The sequence below is a fragment of the Molothrus ater genome, chromosome 7 (assembly GCF_012460135.2).
Source record: "Molothrus ater isolate BHLD 08-10-18 breed brown headed cowbird chromosome 7, BPBGC_Mater_1.1, whole genome shotgun sequence".
NCBI lineage: Eukaryota > Metazoa > Chordata > Aves > Passeriformes > Icteridae > Molothrus > Molothrus ater.
This window is the reverse complement of record NC_050484.2, coordinates 14,519,928-14,539,548: the sequence shown is the minus strand read 5'-3', so window position 1 is coordinate 14,539,548 and position 19,621 is coordinate 14,519,928. Positions and strand designations below refer to the sequence as shown.

Genomic DNA, 19,621 nt, shown 5'->3' with positions numbered 1-19,621 from the left:
CCTTGCTGGACTTGTACATAAGACTTTTTAATTATAAAAAAGTAGTGGTAGAAATTGTAGATAACCTAACCCTTGGCAAAAAATTAGAAGTAATAGATCTGTAATGCTCTGAAACTTGTTTGTAACTTCTTACCATAGCAATCCATGCTAACTTAAATAGAAAAAAATGTGAAGTCAACTAGTGCTGACAAATATTGTTTAACTTAAGTGTTTGTTGTAAGTTACTGTCAGCCCTGTAACTAACTGAAGTGTGTTTTCTATAAATAGATTTGGGTAGAAAATGTAAATACAACCTGATAAACTACCTCTGATCTAAATGCACATATTAGGGAACAGCCATGAAGCAATTTTCAGGGTACTAGAAGTTTTTCTTAGTATGGATTTATGTCAGTGTTTTTAAGCAGAGCGTTTTAAAATGGATGTTACAGAATATACTTATGGAAGTGAGTCAGAAGAAACTCATTAAGATTGCAACACTTAAAGATTTATAACCTTTATTTTCCCTGGATTTTATTTTGTAGTGTTGCTTTATAATCTGAGTGTTGACGTGAACAGAAAAGAGGATACACAAGCAAGATTTTATTTTTCCTCCAATGGAACACATGATACAATCTCAGGAGAAGTAAAGATCTACAGCAATATTACTACCTGCAAAGATCATCCAGCATTTATGAGGGTAATGTAGTTTTCAGTATGTATTGCCTTGTAAATCCTTTGTTCTCCTTTGAAAAGCAGACCTGCTGCAAAAGAACCTATTCTAATTGCATCACATGATTGTGGAAGTAAAATATTTGTATTCAGAACTTCCACAGTTAATATATTTTAATTCTGATGCTTTCTCAGCTTTCTCTGAGGAAGTCAGTAGGTCTGCCATCTCTTACATTGGTGAGATGTATAATAATAACCACAGTGATAAAGTTGGACCTTGAGCACTCTTGAAATTTTTTCATCTTTTTTGTGGATGACAGATCATATATAGATTGAGGCTGGTTTGGAACAATCATGAAGATATAAAATGAATATTCTGCTGAACATTTCTGATGGAACTTTCTTATGTATTCCTTAATGCAGAGTCTTAAAACTTGTATTTTTTATGTTTTGTCATCTGTAAGTATAACAAAGAACATATGTGTGGTTTTGCTTCTGTTTTTATTGTGAGTAGATAAGGTAGACTCAGCTAAAAATGAAAGAACCCATTCCTGATCCACAGGAAGTGAAATGAAGATGGTTGCTAGAAAAGTCTGTAGTTCAAGGTCTATAGTGTGGTGTGCTTTGTGAATTTGCTGCAAGGAGCCAAAGGCTAGCAGGGTGTGAAGAAGAGCTTTGCTTGGCCTTGCTTGATGTTTTTTCCCTTCAAGGAATGCAGCACTCACCCATAACCTGAGGGTGGAAATGGGGTAGGAAGAGCACTTGTGCATGACCTATCCCTCTGAAAGGTGAAGAGGGACTTATCTTGAAAATGGAATAAAACCTGTAATCAGGACAAGGATACAATATTTTTAAGGCCATTCAGTTAACAAGAAAAAAATTATCACTTTATTTTATCAAACATTTTAGAAGCTTTTCTTCCATAACAAAAATTTTGGAAAAACTTGGAAGTCCTAAACCACGACAAACAATAAAAATCAGTGGACACAAAGGAACTGCATTTTATTAAACTCAGAAAAAATAGACTTCTCTCCTGTCAGACCTTATCTAGGAGGGAAGAGAGGGAGTATTTAGATGTAAGGGGAAATAAGGGCAATAAAATAATGGACTACTTTGCCTAATGTTTTCTTTGAAATCCTTGAGGTAGCAATTCTGTGACCTTTTGAAACAAACACCTGTCAAGGTGACTGATGCAGTTGATCCTGCACAAAGGCTGGAAAATAAATTTTATTTTCTACAGCTACAAAAAAATCCTGCAGGGAAATATTCTTCAATGTATTTTTCTTCTTCCTTGACTTCCCTTATTTTTTGTTTGTGACATGATTAGAAGCCAATTCTTCATCATAAAGCTTCAGGGTAGAAAGGAAAGCTTATGTTACCTACTGGAAAATTTCCCAGATGCATCTCAGCTGATAGCTGCACCTTAGTGAATGTTGCTTGCAGGAGCAATGGCAAATTGCCACTTACTTTATAAGAGTTTTGTAAACTAATGGAGATGTGATTGACAGCTGACCTTGTTCAGATTGCTGTACCAGCATTAGCAGGTATTTGTGTAGGAGGAAGGAATTGATTTGCCTCACTTCCTATAGTCCATCATTAGGGTTTTTTTTCCTACGTAGAATTCAATTTTCTTTTCAATTCTTAATTAATAACATTATAAGCATCTCCTTCCACCCACTGAGGTTTCTGTACTTGTGTGAAGCTCCTAAAGTTAAGTAAGTGTGAATGTCTGTCAAGTACAGTCCTTGCAAAAGACAATATAAATTTTATGTATTTTGAGTAAAGGCTAATTAATAGCTAATTAGTGTAATGGAAGTAATATAAAGCAGATGCAGAGAAGACCTTGTGGAAAATTATTACAAATTAGATAATATGTGATTTGGCCAACACAAGCTTGCAGATAAGAATTAAAACAGTGGCCATGTGGAAGGACAATCAGTGTCTGTCTATCCCCTACACTAAGGGAGTAATTTAATCAGGTTTGCTACTGTTGGTGCTTCAAGCTGTTCAGTTTTCACAAGTAGGTAGCTGGGGCTCCGATCTGAACATTCCTACACAGGCAAGACTTCATGTACAAAATAGTCATTTATTGAGGAGTTCAACTTCTTAATACAGAATGGAAAATAAAGGAGCAGAAAAATAAAATGCAGTCACAACTTGATTATTAATGGTACTGTGGGAGAACTAATTTTGATTTCATATGTAAATACCCATTGGGTTTGGCTGGCCTCATTCCACCAGTTACCCTTTTTCATTTTAGCCAACTTTGCCTATTTTTCAGTGCAGCCTTTCATAGGTGTGTGAGGCAGGATTATTGCAGAAGTAGGCTTGCTGTTTAGTAGGCTCTCTCCTCATAGAAGAATCATCCATCCTGAAATGGCTGATGCTGTCATTGAACATATTCTGCCTTTATGCATTTCTAATTGCCTCCTTCAGCAACAAAGGTGTCTGGGAAAGTGTATTAGCCATATGGAATTATTTTACATGTGAAAAATAGGTTTTGCTGTTTTAGTGAGTTCTGGGCAACCTTGTAAGTTTAAAACATAAGCATACATGTTTTGTCTTATATGATTAACTCATTAGGTTTCCAATTTTCGTAGAAAGATGTAAGGGATATCTTGACTCCTGTACATGTTGAAGCGAGTTATCATCTGGGGCATCATATTCTACAGAAAAGAAATGCTCAAGAATTTTCACCACTTCAGGCTGTTCTTCAACGCAGGAAAGAAAAAGATGTTATAAAAAGCAAGGTTAGTGTACGAGTTCTGTTTTTTTCCCAATGCAGTGAGTAAATAGTCATGTTTTAATCTCTAGTTAAAAAAAGCTTCACTGATTCATAGCATGTGAAAGAATGCATTTTCCAGACCTACACCTAGGGATTGTGTCTTGATATTAGTTAATAAACCAGAATGCTAAAAAAATGCCTAATTTTTTGCAAAAAAACTCTTTGCAGAACTTGTGTACCATCTGTATTATGATTTAAAAATAAAGTATGTGCAGAGAACTTGCCAGCATAAATAGTACTATATATCTCAGAACCCATATATGAAATACACTCTTCGAAATATCCATTCAACTACACAATATAAAAATTGTACTTTAAAATTATTTCTGTGTTAAATACACAATATCATGTTGGTATTAATCTTGAAGTGTTGATGTTGCTGAAATATTAGTTCTGTAAAGGTACTACAGGTTTTCAAGTCTGTGAGGGGAAAGAAAGAGTATATTTTTTATCCTTTAGTAACTATGAAATCAACCTTTTCTCCCAAAAAAATCCCAAATTATTAAGAGACTTTGACTTTAGTTAACTTTTCACAATGGTAAGCTCCCCAGAAAAGTGGTCAGAGCACCAAGCCTGAGTTCCAGAGGTGTTTGGACAATGCTCTCAGGCACAGGCTGTGACTCTTGGGGGTGTCCTGGGCAGGGCCAGGAGCTGGACTCAGTGATCCTGATGGGTCCCTTCCAACTCAGCTTTCTCTGTGATTTCTAACTGAGATACAGTTGGCCATCAGAACTCCCCAGATATGTAAGAGCTTCTTTTAAATGTCATACTTTGACTTCTCATTTTCATTCAAAATTTTGTTTTAGAAACCTCAAAGTTATAAAGAAAGAAAGAAGGAGGGAGGTGTTGAATACAGTGACATAAATGTGCTCTATGACATACTGATAACCAAGACATGGACACCTGCAACTCTGGTGTCTCTGCTCTCATCAAACCTTTCTAACAGTAGGATAAGTAAGGGTTGTGTAATTAAACTCTTGCAAAAATTAATGTGCTGTATTACAGGAGAGACTGCACAGACATCAGTTCTGGATCTTCTAAAACATTCTGCCCTCCTTGTGTACTGCTGTAAAGATTGTCTGAACATACACCCACAGGTTTCACTGTGACAGACTGATCTGGAAAGCCTCCTCACTGTTACTCTGGATGCACAGAATGTGTTTGGAAAATGGAAAATCATAGCCTGATTGAATTGTATGTTAGCAGTAAGAGCTATTAGACACTTCCTGGTGTTTAGTTACTAGGTGATGGGTTTCTTTCTCTAGAAATACTGTTACTCACCATTGGAAGCATAAGACTCTGAAGTGCCTTTCTTTATTTTTCTTTTATTTGGCTTTTACAGTTTATTTTCGCAAGATTTTGCTCCCAAGAAAATTGTTCAGCTGACTTGAGAGTTTCTGGAAAAGTTGTTTTTCCAAAGTAAGTATAATGTAGCTTTCATTTTTTTGGACAAGATTTAGTAAGATTTTATTTAAATTATTCTTTGATCTTTTGTATATAAATTACAGTAATCCACGAATTCTCAGGACTCCCTGAAAAAAACCAAGTGTCTTAATTGAAGACTATTTGTAAATCATAAATCTTGCAGAAAATGTAAGGTAAATCTATATGATTGAAAAACTGTTATTGCATAATTAGAAGATTTTACAGCTCAAAAAATACATCTTAAAAAACCATAAATTTGTGTTCTACACTTGATATATAACTGGGCTAAGATAACACTGCACAATGCATACTCAATATGCAGACATCATAAATAAAATTGTAAAATTGACAAGCTATTGGTTATTTCTGCTGCTCTTTCTGGATATAGTGTACTTGCACTGTATGAAGTCTCAGTCAGCAGTATAAAACTAAAGATATAATATTCTTAAATAAAAGAGCCACTTAATTGTTTTAAGTTGTATTTTATCATCACAACCTTTTTCTTTGTTGACTATTATATTTCAAAGTAAGGAATACAGGTGAGCAAAAAGAGGAATTGTAGCTGTTGTGGATCTCAGCTATTTAGATATTTTACCTGTAACTTGGATTTTCTTGTGTCATTCATAACTTTCAAAATCAATTCTACTCAAATCAAAATACAAGGTTGAACAACCTAAAATGGCATCAAAAGATGCTGACAGTCACCTAATGCTCATTAATCCGACCTGTGTCATCCTGAGCACAAACTTTGTCATCTTCATGGATTTCAGAGTAAGATGAGTATCTATCTGTCCACTTTAACTTGTGGCCTGTAGCGTGAGTCTTAAGCCCTTTCATTTTCTTAGGCAGGATGGTTATTTTATTTAAACACTCATGAACTTCTAAGAAAGAATGGTTGTGCAGAATTTGCATTAGAAATGCAGTTTTGTAAGCACTTCCAAGCTCTAAGAAAGAAAAACAGATTACAACATATCTGCTTAACATTAGGCCCAGTAGCAGATTTGCAGTGTAAATAAATAGTCTAAATATCTTGATAAAGTGTGAAGTATCACCTTAAATTACCTTGTGCCCCTAGAATCTCGATTAAAAACTAGTTAACTGTGAAGTGATAATTTATTTTGTCTTGACAGAATGCATTCATTATCCTTGAAGAGCAGGGCAAACACCTTTGGCTTTAAAAGAATGAAATCAAATAGGGATGGCAATGTAATGCTTTATTTACTGAGTAGCAAGTCTTCATGTATACACTATCATGTTTTGTTTAAATTGCTTAGATTTTGGCCTGCTCTGTAAGTTTCTAGTCTGCATCATGCATTTTTTAATGAAGAATGAAATATGATTACCGAGGAAAAGCTCTGGTTCAGCTTTGCTGTAGTCCCAGATGTGCACCTGGTGCTTTTGTGTACTTGTGTGTTAAGCTGGGAGGCATCTTTGTGACAGCATATTGTTAATGAGCTTGGCTTTAACGTGGGTAAGAGGAGTGAGTGCTGGGTATATAAGTGCTAAAACAACGTTCCAATTTAACCTAAACTTGACAAGCTACCAAAATGTTAACATTGTGTTTTTCTTTAATTTGCTTTTGTCTTGGAACCTATCTGCTTATGCAGTGCTTTTGCCTTCTGTTGCTTTTGTAAGTGCCAGCTTCTTTCCCAAAGGTGTTCAGTGACTAATGCTTTGGTTTCAAGCCAGAATATCTGATAAATGTCTATTTCTAGGCACCCTTTCTGCAAGTCTTAATTAAACTTTAATGTCAAGCTGAAGTTTACTTTCAGCCCCCGACAGGGTGTCTGTACTTGTAACATGAATATAGAATATTACACAGATCATAAGAGAGGCATGTTCACTCTGCCCCTCTTCCTATTAACTCAGTCCCACATTTGAGTGCAAAGAGTGAATGTTGAAATAACATCTGAAAGTACTGGAGCAGTGACACGTTGCTTTTCTGGCCTGTAGAGGAAAGGACTGGTCCTGCAAAGGCCAGGAGCACAACTGCACTGATGACAATTCCCTTGCTCTCTCATTAACCACTTCAGCCTTTAAGGGGTGACCATCACAAAACTGTCTCGTACCTTAGTCAGAGAATTGAGTAAAACCTTCCCTTACATCTCCAGCTGAGCTTTGTCAGAACCAACTGAAACTATCTAAAAGAGCAGCTTTGCCTACAGGCTGTTTCTAAAATTACTTTCCATTTACATTATAATTATTTTTATAGGTCTCATGAAAAGAAAACGTACCTTGGTGTTGGAAGTGTGAAGACTTTATTGTTGAACATTTCTCTGCTTAATGTTGGAGATGATGCATATGAAACTCTCCTCCGTGTTCAGATCCCTAAAGGTCTTTATTACATTCGAGTTTTAGAACTGGTAAGGAAAAAAAAGCTCTCAAACGGTAATCCTTTGATATTTTTCTTTTTCTGCCTGTTGTTTTTCAAATTCCATTTATGAATTGTTGAGTTTCTTTAGATACTGAACCTATGACCCTTCATCAAAAACTGCCAAAGCATCAATTTTTCGATTCTTAGACTTCTAGCTACCTAAATCAAGTGCAATTTAATCAATACAGATGATTTACATAATTTCAGTAACAACTAAAATAAATAATTTTAAAAAGTTTTTAAAATATTTTCAGGATGTTACAGCTGTTTTTTTGGCTGATGGTCATGTTTTCAGTGATCACAAAGATCTCATAGAATATTTCCCAAATACACAAGCTTATAAAAAGTCATAAATCTAATTTCTGCCTTTTAAAAATAATTGTTTTCCATGTAGAATCCCCCAGATCCACCTTTGTGAGTTGGCTTTTAACATGGGTGGGTCTGGATCTGGCACATGTGCCTTAGCTTCAGTAAAAGCAAGAAGCAGATGAAGTAACTTATGTAATAATCAATATAATCTATTATGTTAAAGTGATCATGGGTGTCCTGGATATTGCCATCAGTGAAATAACAAACACCTGGTTGAGGAAAATATAAAGCACCCAATTTTAGTGTGTCCATGTAATTTGAAGTGTCTGAAAGAAAAACCCCACCTTTTTTATTTTAATCATTAGTAACTTGTCCTTTATTTTAGGAAGAAAAACAGATACATTGTGCAGTATTAGATAAAGAAATTAATGCAGTGACACTTGAGTGCAGAGTTGGCTATTTATATGTGGATCACAACTCAAAGGTAAGCTGTAAATGGAGTTCCTAGCTTCAGAAACACCTCAAAATATGTTATGAGGATTTTCATGGAGGGGAAAAAAAAAATCTCTGCATCTCTTCTTCATTCCCAGCTACCATCTCTTATCATGTTGGTATCTGTATCTCTCCTGCTACTTTTAAATGAATTGCTTAAACACTCCCTGGAAGAATTCATTAAGGGACAACAGTGTTTGTATTATGCATTGACTTCTAGACAAGTGGGCTGACTAATGCCATGGACATGTGTGTTAGGTCAATAGAAAGGAACTAGAAGACACAAAAATTAAGTATTTCCTTAGTTCTGAATTTTTTAGGGCAGGGGATTCTAAATTAGTTTAATAAAATATTTGCATTGAAACTGTGAAGTTACATTGCCATTTAATATAAGGAAAATTTTATTTGTTCTGCAGCTGGATTATAGTTTCCTCTTGGATGCAAGCTCATTAACCAGAGCAGATGAGGACATCAACATCATCATTAATGCTACCTGGTAAAGTCTAATAAAAATTGCTCAATGAAAAATACTACTAGCTTTGGAAAACAGATAACTGGAAAGGCTTAGCAAAGCAGGATTGCAAGGAAGTGAATTGGCTGCAAATCAAATAGAGAAAGAAACTCCAAAAAAAATAGGTGATAGATATTTAAATAGTAAGTAGGTTTCTACCTGTAAAAAATGTGGAGGTCATTAATGCCTGACATGTTGTTGCCATTTAAATATTTTTATTTTAATTTTAAGCTGAAAGGTCTGCTTAGTATTTTTATAGAAATAATGTATAGCTTATGATGGTGCCTTCAATACAGATTTTTCTCTTTGCATTTTTGTAGTAAAAATGAAGATGGGAACATGTTGCTGGATAACACACTGACTTTACCTATACCTCTAAAATATGAGATCGAGTTAAATACTCATGGGTGAGTCCCCTATTGGTATTACCTGCACATCACAGAACTGTTGTCTTGTTACTGTTCTAAATTCACTGAGCTTTTAAGCAGAAGTGTGACATAGCTAAAAAATCGTGGGTCTGAGTTGGCACAGCTGTACTGGGCACTGACTTAGACATTTTTTTCCACTGCTGTGAGGTGAGACCATTGGTATCCGTGGTGCTCCAAACTTGTCTCTGAACAGACTAACATGTTTTAATTAGTGGCATGTCTTTTCCAGAAAGATGTGTTTAATCAGAGCATAGCAGATCCTCAGATTCCTTGCTTAACATGAACCATGATATGGGTTTGTTGTGGGGCATTCATGGAGTGTAGCTTTGGTGAGGTTTTATGACTTTTTATGATTCATCTGCCTTTTTCAGAGGAAAGAGTACAAATGTAGAGGGTTTCTATTCCAAAGGCAGATGATTTCTGCTCTATGTTCCTAGATTTACTTCAAAGCAAACTTGGGTGTTTTCTTACAACCAGTCATACTGGAGGTAGCATGAAGCAGAAAGTTATGCTAATGATATTTAGGAATTCTGTTTAATAACAATTTCTAAACCATTGTAGGTTTGTGTCACCAACCTCATTTGTTTATGGATCAGAAGAGAAAGATTCTGCAGTGACATGTATGAAGGAAAATATCAACTTCACTTTCCATGTAAGAGTTTTCCTTTGTAAACCCTGTCATATTTCTTTTGAAGGTTAATGTTAAGTGCATCTAATGATAGTCTAGACAGTCAGGAAACTTTTAAGAGTACAAGGGCACCATGAGTAATTTTTGTGCATTAGTAATGGGGAGTTGCTATTAATCCCTCTTAGAAAACTTTTTTTGGCCTGGCAAATCTTCCACTGAGTGATCAGAGAAAAATTTCCTAACACAAGCAGGATTGAAAATGGTAGAGCAGTTCTGACTTGCCACTTCTTCCTTTCAGAAACACTTCAAAAGGAATTATGGTAAGAAAAAGGAATTAGGAGCTTCTTGTAAGAGTACCTATAGCATGAAATTTGTCCTCAGTGGATTAAAAGCAGGAGTTGGGACACAAATCTCTCCTAGTTCCTTTTGCATACTCTCCTGGCAGGCAGTCTGCATGACCTCAGGTACTCATCAGAGATTAGCACTACTTACTCATCAGCTCTGGAGGAGGGAAGGGCTCAGAATCACAGAATTTCTAGGTTGGAAGAGACCTTCAAGATCATCGAGTCCAACCCATGTTCTCACACCTCAACTAGATCATGGCACCAAGTGCCACACAGTAAGCCCACAGAATGAATGAACAAGATGTTAACACTCCTAGCACAATCCACTTTCCTGACAGCACACAGAGCAGCTGCTACCCCATTCTGTGCAGTTTTATGTATTTATATATGTGCAGTTTTGTTCCCTGAATAGCTACCCTTGAAGTTTTAACTGTTGAACTCCTCACCTCTTCCCCACAAGGTTATCAGTGCAGGACCAAGCATGTCTCCAAATACCACCTTGGAAATAATGATACCAAATGCTTTTCCACCCAGGGACATCAAATTATTCAACCCATTGGATATCAAGGTAAGCAAAGGCTACTTCATGTATTAGTAGCTGTATGAATTCCATGAAAAAGAGAAGCAGGACAAAGTCAGGTAGGTCCTCAGTCTGTGTTTGATTTCCTAGCTATGGTGAAGCAGAGTGTACTAGAACAGGGTCATCTTCAGCCCCATGTGTTTCAGAATTCTGGAAATAAAACTTACATTTTTAATAATGATGTTATATTTATTTTCAGACAACAGCTGGACACTGCTCCTATGATAAATATCCCAGAGACTGTACTGCAACAGAAAAAAATGAAAACATATTAAAGGATGTCATCACTTTCTTTTCAAAGCCTACTAAGAGGCACATGGTAAGCTCTGTCTTTTGGCTTCAGTGGGAAATGACTGTATGAATAAGCCTTAAGAAAAGAGTGTATCTTATATAATGAAGTCACAGAACCATCTTCCAAGGATGTGTGGTGGCACCTGTGGTAAGCTCAGGGTAGTCATAGGTGACTTTAGTGAAAGGATGAGAACTGAGCTGAGAAAGTTGATTAATGACACATTGCTGAAGTCAGGGTGGATGACAGACACCTACAAAAACTGCCAGAGGGATATGGAACTGAATGAGTGGGCAAGCAGAATGGCAGAGGAAATTCAGTAACAAACAGAAAATGATGCATAAGGGAAAAACAGGCTTTATTTTAATTATATGAGGTATGCAGATCAAATATTCATTGTCTTTTCCTCATCAAAACAGTGCCAGCAAACATAACTAACAGGAGCCAGGTTAAAAAAAAAACCCAGATGTTAAAAATAACTGAATTCCAAGGAAGACTATACAAGTTAATGAAAGTCAAGAATTACAAAATACGTGGAAATCATATTTGGCTGGGAAGCAATTAAAAATGTTAGGAGGCTGGGAGAGTGCCATACATGTGTGGCCTGTTCCAGCTCATCCCTCTGTTCCTGCTCACAGACCTGCTGGAGGTCAGGCACTCCACTACACAGTCCAAACCACAACTGCTATTTTAGCATTGCATTGCTGAGGCTTTGTCCTCATAGAAATCTGTTTCCTCCACCTTGTCTTTGATAAAGTACAACATTATTTAACCTGTCATCTTAAAAAATAACAAAAACAAACAAAAAACCCTACCTCTTTTTGAAAATTGTTAATTTGGGACTTTTAAGTAAGCACATTACAAGAACTATCAGCCAATGATTGAGATACAGCCTGCACTAGAATATCCAATCAGTATTCAGCGTGGTAGTCTTGGATAAAGAATAATGTTAAAGATATAATAAACATAATCTTGTACAGCCTTGTGTTTTTGTCTCCTCCAAAGCTGTGTGAAGTGGTGCTGGTTGTCAGTGTCCAAATGTAAGGATCAACCAATTTCACTGTTTGCACTGGATAGCAAAGAGTTATTGTCATTCATCATTATTGATAAAAGCTAATTTGAATGACAGTGTAAAAATAAACCCTAAATATATAAACAAATTATGACACTTGTTCTTTTTCAGTCTTAAAATAATTGAATTTTTAATAAAAATGACATGTGTTTTGTATAACAATCAAGTTGGTCTCTTGTTACTGTACCTTTAGCACCTCTGGAATGACAGTGATGGATGACAAGCTCAAGTTATACCCTGAGTTTTCAAGAATAAACATGAATCCTTTTTAGTCAGTTTCTATTGTCTTTAAGATTATATAGTTGATTAAGTTAAGTTTTAATCTTTCCCTCTCTTGTATAGTACTGCATGAAAAATGACAGCCTTTGCTTACAAATACATTGCAAGCTGGGAAACATGGAGAGTGGAAAAGAAGCAACTGTTCACTTGCATCTGGAGGCTACTCCTTTACTTCTACAAATGGTAACACATGAATTTTTCATACTTGAGGGGAATACTTCAAGGCATATTTGCAGTATTCCCTGCATATAAATTCAAGTATTAGTATTTGTTTTCTATCAGTGAAACATGATTCAAACACGATTAAATCTAAATCTTCTAGTTTTTAACCGATTTTATGTTGCCAATGCTAAGGGTCAAGGTGATGTATGAAAACCAAAAATACGTCTTTTAGTTTGTCACTTTATATTTATGGTATGTATTGCTTTGCCTATTCTGGCTGGGTTATGTAGGATGGGGATTTAACTTCAACTCATAATTGTATTTTTCTAAGAAAAGCAGTGTGGATGTGGACTTAAGTAAAATCCAACCTGGCTTCATTCCAGCTTCTGGTACTAATTTGTTTTGTGCTCAGAAAAAGGCACCATTGTGTGTTTGTGTGAGATTCTGGTTATGTCAGCAGCTGTGCTATCATTTTTTGCTGGGCAGGAATCAGTGTGTTAAAATTTTTTTTTAAATACAGATTTTTTTTTGTTTTTTTTTAATCAGGATGATGCATCAGTACTGATGTTTGAAGTAAGAGCAATGGCCTGGCCAGAAAAAAGTGCAAAAGTTATCGAACTACATAAGGACAAGCAAGTTGCATATGTAAGAATTCTCTTATGAATTTGTGATGAACATGTTAAAGTAGAAAAACTAATAGCAATTAATATTGTAGAATTCTATACATACCTATACACCAGCAATGAATATAGTGTTAATTACTTTTAAAATTAATTAATTTTCCTAGTGTTTTTAATATCTATTAGGGAAAAACCCCCAACAGCTAGCACTAAGCTTATTTTCTGTTTTTCAGGTCTATTTGGAAGGAGTGCACCACCAAAAGCCAAAATACCGTGTTACTGTGCTAATTATTTCCCTCAGCTTAATAATTGGTGTTACCTTGTTATTGGTTCTTTCATTTATATTATGGAAGGTAAGTTTTTAGTATTCCTTAGTTGCTTCAAGTCAGGAATTCATATTGTTGAAGGACTTTTGGATCTGGGTTAAAGAATAAATAACATGCTATTAGGATTTGTCCTTTCTAAAGAAAGATAATTCCTTCTGTATCTTGGGGTTCTCCGAAAGTATTTCTCTATTTTTTCATTTCATTTCATCTTCTGCATGTTCTACATTTTCTGTTGCTCAACACTATAAATCCCTTTACAATGTTTTATATGGTATCTCAAACTGCAGCATAAATACTAAAAAAATCCTGTGCCTAAGTAAAAGAGAAAACTAATAAGGACACAGATCCCCTGACAAGTGATTAAGAGATTGTTAACTTCTTTACCTATGTGGAGACTTTCTTTATCCATCATTTTTACGTGGACATGTAGAAATGAAACAAATTTAACGTTTTATTACCATATTTTTAAAAATACTGGATTCCATGAACTGTTAAAATTCACAAGCCCAAGTCTTTACTCCATAAAGGAAAGCATTCGCCTCCCAAAAATTAAAAGAAGGAAAAGCAAACCTACTTTTTTGATTGATGAGTAACACTTGATTACTTGGTATGACAAAGCACTTGCAAATACCATACTTCATAAATGCCATACATAGGCATTTTTATTTTAAATAATCTTTTATGGTTTAGATTTGATGACAAAGATTTGCTGACAACAGATTCCAAATTATTTATTTCAGATGGGCTTCTTCAAAAGGAAGTACAAACAGATCCCTCAAGACGTGAACAGAAGAGACAGCTGGAGTTTTAAAAGTGGGAACAAAAATGACTAAGATGGCAAATAAACATTTGATTTTAAAATGAAGAAATTAAAATTCAGATTAATTCACAGGAGAAACATCAGCAACAAGAAACCTAAGCCTTGAACTTACTTGCTCTTAGAAAACATGCTTTATTTCCTTGAACTGTATGGAGGATACACCTTACAGTACTGTTCTAATATGAAAATGGTAAACCAGCTTGTTCTGAAGTCTCCCAGTAATATTTGAAATGCCATATATATAGGTGTATATATATATATATATCTGGTTTCAAACAGACAGAAGAACACTAAAGATAAAGACAAGAATTACTTACCAAAAGGAAGTATTTGTAGAAAGTAATAATTTTGGCCAATCCTGGAAAGTAAGATCTCAAAAGCATTAGCATAAGTTATTCTATCATTTTTAAAGTTTCAATAATATTTTGATCAGGCATTCAAGAAGAAATCCTCTCTCATCTCTGTCTGGCATTTTACCAAGGGTAAATTAGCTCAAACCATAGGACTGTAAGTAGGACACACGGACATAGAAAACGGCTCTCAGAAGCTCTGGGCTTCTGCAGGTAACCTGGTAAGCTTTGGCTTCACAGGCACAGCCACATCACTGAAGGTACTTACACCCAGGCAATCCAGAACCAGGAAGGCCAAAGGTGAATTCAGAGCAGGGAATTGTGTGGGGTAGCCTGGAGATGCAGCTGTAGAAAGATTAAAGTATGGGAGATTATAATTTGTAGCCATCCATAACATGGTACTTGCAAGCATGATAGAATTCCTTGTTTCATCCTTTCCTCAGACAGTGCTGCCATAACATATTGGACTTCTCCAATGAATTGTTTCTATGTGTTTTTTTTTTAAAGCAAGTATTTATTTTTATTTATTTGAAGATTTTTCTATAGTACTTATTACAGGATTTAGTGCTGGCATTCTTCCAGAACCTGAAAAAAAAGACAGACTTCAGCTGACAAAACAGAGAGACACATATACCCAAAAAACACCAACTGCCAACCATAATGGGCCAAATTTTATCTTTAGATTAAGTACTTTAGAAAGTACTTAATGAGGAAGTCACTTGGAGAGGCAGCCTGGGTTCTTGGAAGGTGTCAGATAAATACCATCCAAACAGGCACCCTCAGCAGCCACTCGGCAGAAAGGCAAAGGACTCACCAGAAACATGGATCAAACCACTGCTCTGTACTCCAGGAAGTTTCTTCAGCTAGCTAAGTTTGCACTGCCACCTAGCTTTGGTGAAACAGCACAAGCCACAAGGGAAACAAACCTTCCTTTGCTCCCCAGAGCAGCTGGAGAACGTTCAGCTTCTTCAGTGACAGAATTGATTGCAGCGGAAGGACAGAGTGAGGCCCGGGCCTTGGATGTCTTTGTGAACTGCACCCAGAATGGAATGTCACCTGTACAAATGCTTCAGAGCTGCACCATCCATCCTGTGGGAACTGGCCTGAAACTCAAACCCACTGCAAGTGCCTTCAGCAAGCACTTCTGCTACTAGAGTGCTTGGAGCCATAAAAGCCATGTTGCCCAGAGATTCCAAAAGTATTTGGGACCATTTTGTATCTTCCTTTCACTTCATTTGATGCCAAAGATGTGGATCACTCCAAAGTATGTTTTCCTCTAATATCTACAGTGCAAGGACAAATGAATGTGCATATATTTTTTTTTAAAGGCAAAATAAAATATGTCAAGAATTAAATACTTTCTTGCAAATATGTGTGAAAACTAGCAAAAAAAAATGCTTACCTTCCAAATGGCTTTAGTGATTTTTTGCACTTTAACCAAAAAACCTTTGAACAGAAATTAGCTTGACATTACAGCATACTGTGAAAAATATACCTCAAATACTGGAAGAAGCATTCATGTTCTTTTGAGTACAAACAATGCAAGGAAGTGAAACAAAAGCATTTTATTTATCTTTGAAATAGTTTACATAAGTCAGTACATGTGATAATGATGCCTTGGAAATTGTACACTTTCTATTCAGGTTTGATTGTTAACATGTATATGTTGGCTGCTTTTTCTTAGGATATGAAGCAAAGTTATGAAGCTTTTATAAACCAGGTTGACAAAAAATGAATGTACAACGTCCTGATGGTGGCAAGATTATAAAGTATTACTCAACTGCATTTTATTAAAAAAACCTCAAACAAGTTAAACAGATGAATGCTGTTGATTCTGCAAATTCAATTCTTTTGTTAAATTTCATTTAATAAATAAGTTAAATCTACTAAGTGTTGCTGGAATGCCTTTTTAAACAACTTAAAGAAGCTTAGTTTGAATTGCCTTAGCATGTTAAAAATATTTGATGGGATAGAGTATGAATTTTAAGTGGAGACTGCTCCCTGTAACTTGGACAACAGGCAACAGCTTGGGTTTAGGAGCCAAATCCTCATCTGCAGTGCTCAGTCCTGTGTATTTATCATAGATAAGAATTTTTACAACTATTTAAAATCATAGTAGCTATATATCTCTTGCAAAGGCTTAAGCCCTTGATTTAGCAACTTCATACAAAGACTAGATTCCACATAATGCTCAACTGCTTCCTGAAGACAGCACCTAAATCAGCTCACTCTTGCCCTGACCCAATGCAGCTTTCGTTTGTGCGCTGCCTTCTGAACAGCTCCCAGAGGAGTGACCAGGAAAACATTCGTTATCCATGGTCCTGCAAGTGCCAAAACACGGGTGCTACTTTTCATCTCAATGGAAGCCAGTTCCCAGAAAAAATATAGTCTTCATTTGCTGTCCTCTGAAATAATTGCCTTCACTGTTAAGTAAATTACCAAAACCACAAACACTCAAAAATTATGTTTATGCCCTACAAGGAAATTATAAAAATTTAAGTCAATTCTTAAGTTATTTATCACAACTTTAGTCTCAGCAACAACAATGCTGAATAATATTTCAATTCTAAACAGAGAAAATACTAATTTTATACAAAGAGCAGTTTTTAAAATACATTTTAACAAAAAAAAACCATATGGACATCAACATATTCTTTTATATTACTTGATTAGAAACATTTTGAGAGAAAATATATTAAGGCAACATTAAAAAATCATAACTAGAAATAGAAGCAGTTGATTAAGAAAATAAATGCATATATTTTTATTTTGCCACTATTCTTCAGTTAGAGCTGGTGAGTAGAGGTATGGTTCTTCCCTGTGCTGAACTGAGTTACCTGACAACATAAATAGCAGCAGCAGACTTAGAAGTATCTCAGTCTAAAACAATCTAGACTAATAAAAAAAATTTTCATCTATTCTGATGGATGCTTCTCAAACCCCAAAATTGTAAGAGACCAATACAATCAATTTTCACTTTTCTTTTAAAGCCTAACATCTTCAGTACAGTTAAATAGAACCTGCTAAAATATATAATTTAATAACAATTTAAACCTAGAATTAGAACAAACCCTAACCCTTAGCAATTAAACTTCTGCTACAACTGACATCAGTACAAGTCCAGACCTTGGAAAGCTGTGCATAGGGGTGAGAACAGAATTCTTTATTACAGAATTTCCAGTGTGTCCCTTCTATATGCAGTTGCACGTCACTTGGGAACTCTCCAGGTCATCAGTATTCACTCCATAGAGATCAATAAGTTGAGGATGCACCCTGGGAAGCAAGGAAGTCAAACTTTATCAATCAAGTGTCATCAATTCTTGCAATGGGTGTGCTGCTTTTGAGGTTGGCAAAGAGAATGAATATGTACAAGCTTTTATATCGAAATAAATCAGGGTGAATTACATTTTGACAATTCCTATAGGTTCATCTTTAGAAGAATATATTATCTACCCTACAACATGATCTGCCTCTTATTTACAGACCAGACTTACTCTGAGCTGTGTGCCTTCAACTAATCCTGTGTGCATTGCAGAAAAATGAGCTGCTGCCCCCTTAATTCCACTGATAATCCTCCCATTTGCTATGTATTTGTAGTCTCATTCTTAGAGCTGAATATGGAGACTATTCTCAAGCAGCATTAAGTTTTCTACAATTGAAGAACTACATGTTTTTCTTAACCTTACACATGCTGCTTTCCAAGTAGGAATCCTTGTCCCAAAAGGAGCTCCTCATGGAGACACATTATGTACATCTGCTCTCCAAGAAATAGAAGGGTAAAGTAGCAGGAAAGAAGAAACAAGAAGTAGTAAAGTAACAAGAAAGAAGAGAACTGGAGTGGAAGCTGATGAAGCACCAGGAAGGAAAGGCCATGTGAGTTACAACAAACCTTTCCAAAGATGAACACAAGGCAGCCAAGGCAGAGGCCCAAACGATGGTGGAAGTGCCAGACCCTGCAGTGCAAGCAGTTCTATGTAGGAGCATTTAGAACACCTGACTGTGGGACCATCTGTGCTCTACAGAGATGTGACACATCTGAGATGGCAGCACTAATCTGTTATGGGTACCTGGTCCCTAAATGGGACACGGAACCTTACCGGACATGAACCTCTGATGCTTCCTTCATTAAGTCTCCATCTATATTCCAAGGGTAGTTTCCTTCTGCATTCAGACACACATTTTCCTTGGCATCAGGGCCACTTTTAAGCCTTGGTTGTACTTTTACTTCTTGAACTGTGTAGGTCTCAACAAAGGGAAAATTGAACTAAACCAAACACAGATAGACAGCAAATGAAAATGAAAGATAGCTTAAAACAAAATGGGTTACTTGAAATCAAAAAGCTGGCACATTTTTTGTTCTAAGTAGGAGAATTTAACTCAAGCTTTGACCACATGAGCCATTATATATTCCAGCTAGTGCTTATATATTAATGTGGTGTTTATATCCTAAATAGTGCCTCAGAAAAAAAAAATCACAGTCCAATTTGTATTCCTATATTGGACTCGATCTACCTGCAGGTAAGGGGTTATATTTTGCACATACCAAATACTTTCAGAATATGTGAAAGTCCAAGCAGATTGTTTCCTGTGCTCTGTTCATCATCACCAGTCATCTTGTCCTAAACCAGGCCAGTTAGAGTTCTAGTAAATGATTGTCTTAAGCTTAAAGGAGTGCCCACATCTCCTTGTCTGATTTGTAACTACAAAGGCAGAGAGAAAAGCAAGGCATTCCTCCAAAAGCATACCTGGAAAGCTTAAGCTATTTCAATTCAGCCATTAGTGCTGTCACCTGGAATTGTCACCCATCTCTCCCCCAAACTCCCTGGCTGTAGATGAATTCAAACCCAAACCTTCCTGTTACAGTGATTTCACATAATCCCAGAACACTTGAATGAGTACCAGCATGCCTGGGCCATGCAGTGGGGCTTTAGACAGCAATAAGATCTATGTTTGAATGCTTCATTTTTCTCTTCCAAGACAGAATTATGAGTACAATTTTGAAATACAGTTTTGCAAATATAACTAGATGGGATGCATACCTGCTAAAAATTAATGCTCACTACCCACTGCTACCAGCACAGCATGAAATTACCAACTTTACCAATTTCTGACAGAGTTGCGGGATGGCCCCACAGTTCTGCATTTTTCACCTCTGTACTACACAAAATTCAGACACAGC

At 36.1% G+C, this 19,621-nt stretch overlaps 2 protein-coding genes across 3 annotated transcripts in view; one reads left to right on the top strand and one right to left on the bottom strand.

Annotated features, from left to right (window-relative positions):
• ITGA4 (integrin subunit alpha 4) overlaps positions 1 to 16,332 on the top strand; it is a 34,674-nt gene extending 18,342 nt beyond the window's left edge. The window contains exons 15-28 of the mRNA XM_036386927.1: positions 522 to 676; positions 3,249 to 3,398; positions 4,776 to 4,852; positions 7,071 to 7,221; positions 7,927 to 8,025; positions 8,450 to 8,529; positions 8,865 to 8,951; positions 9,534 to 9,624; positions 10,405 to 10,512; positions 10,724 to 10,843; positions 12,228 to 12,347; positions 12,873 to 12,971; positions 13,180 to 13,299; positions 14,013 to 16,332. Of these exons, the coding sequence (XP_036242820.1) occupies positions 522 to 676; positions 3,249 to 3,398; positions 4,776 to 4,852; positions 7,071 to 7,221; positions 7,927 to 8,025; positions 8,450 to 8,529; positions 8,865 to 8,951; positions 9,534 to 9,624; positions 10,405 to 10,512; positions 10,724 to 10,843; positions 12,228 to 12,347; positions 12,873 to 12,971; positions 13,180 to 13,299; positions 14,013 to 14,105 (1,550 nt within the window). The 3' untranslated portion in view covers positions 14,106 to 16,332. The remainder of the gene's footprint in view (positions 1 to 521; positions 677 to 3,248; positions 3,399 to 4,775; positions 4,853 to 7,070; positions 7,222 to 7,926; positions 8,026 to 8,449; positions 8,530 to 8,864; positions 8,952 to 9,533; positions 9,625 to 10,404; positions 10,513 to 10,723; positions 10,844 to 12,227; positions 12,348 to 12,872; positions 12,972 to 13,179; positions 13,300 to 14,012) is intronic.
• The window catches only part of CERKL (ceramide kinase like), a 52,412-nt gene continuing 48,783 nt past the window's right edge, over positions 15,993 to 19,621 (bottom strand). For both annotated transcript variants that reach the window (XM_036386928.1, XM_054515455.1), the window contains exons 12-13: positions 18,540 to 18,706; positions 15,993 to 17,715 (exon numbers count right to left, since the gene is read on the bottom strand). In XM_036386928.1, the coding sequence (XP_036242821.1) occupies positions 17,634 to 17,715; positions 18,540 to 18,706 (249 nt within the window). In that variant the 3' untranslated portion in view covers positions 15,993 to 17,633. The remainder of the gene's footprint in view (positions 17,716 to 18,539; positions 18,707 to 19,621) is intronic.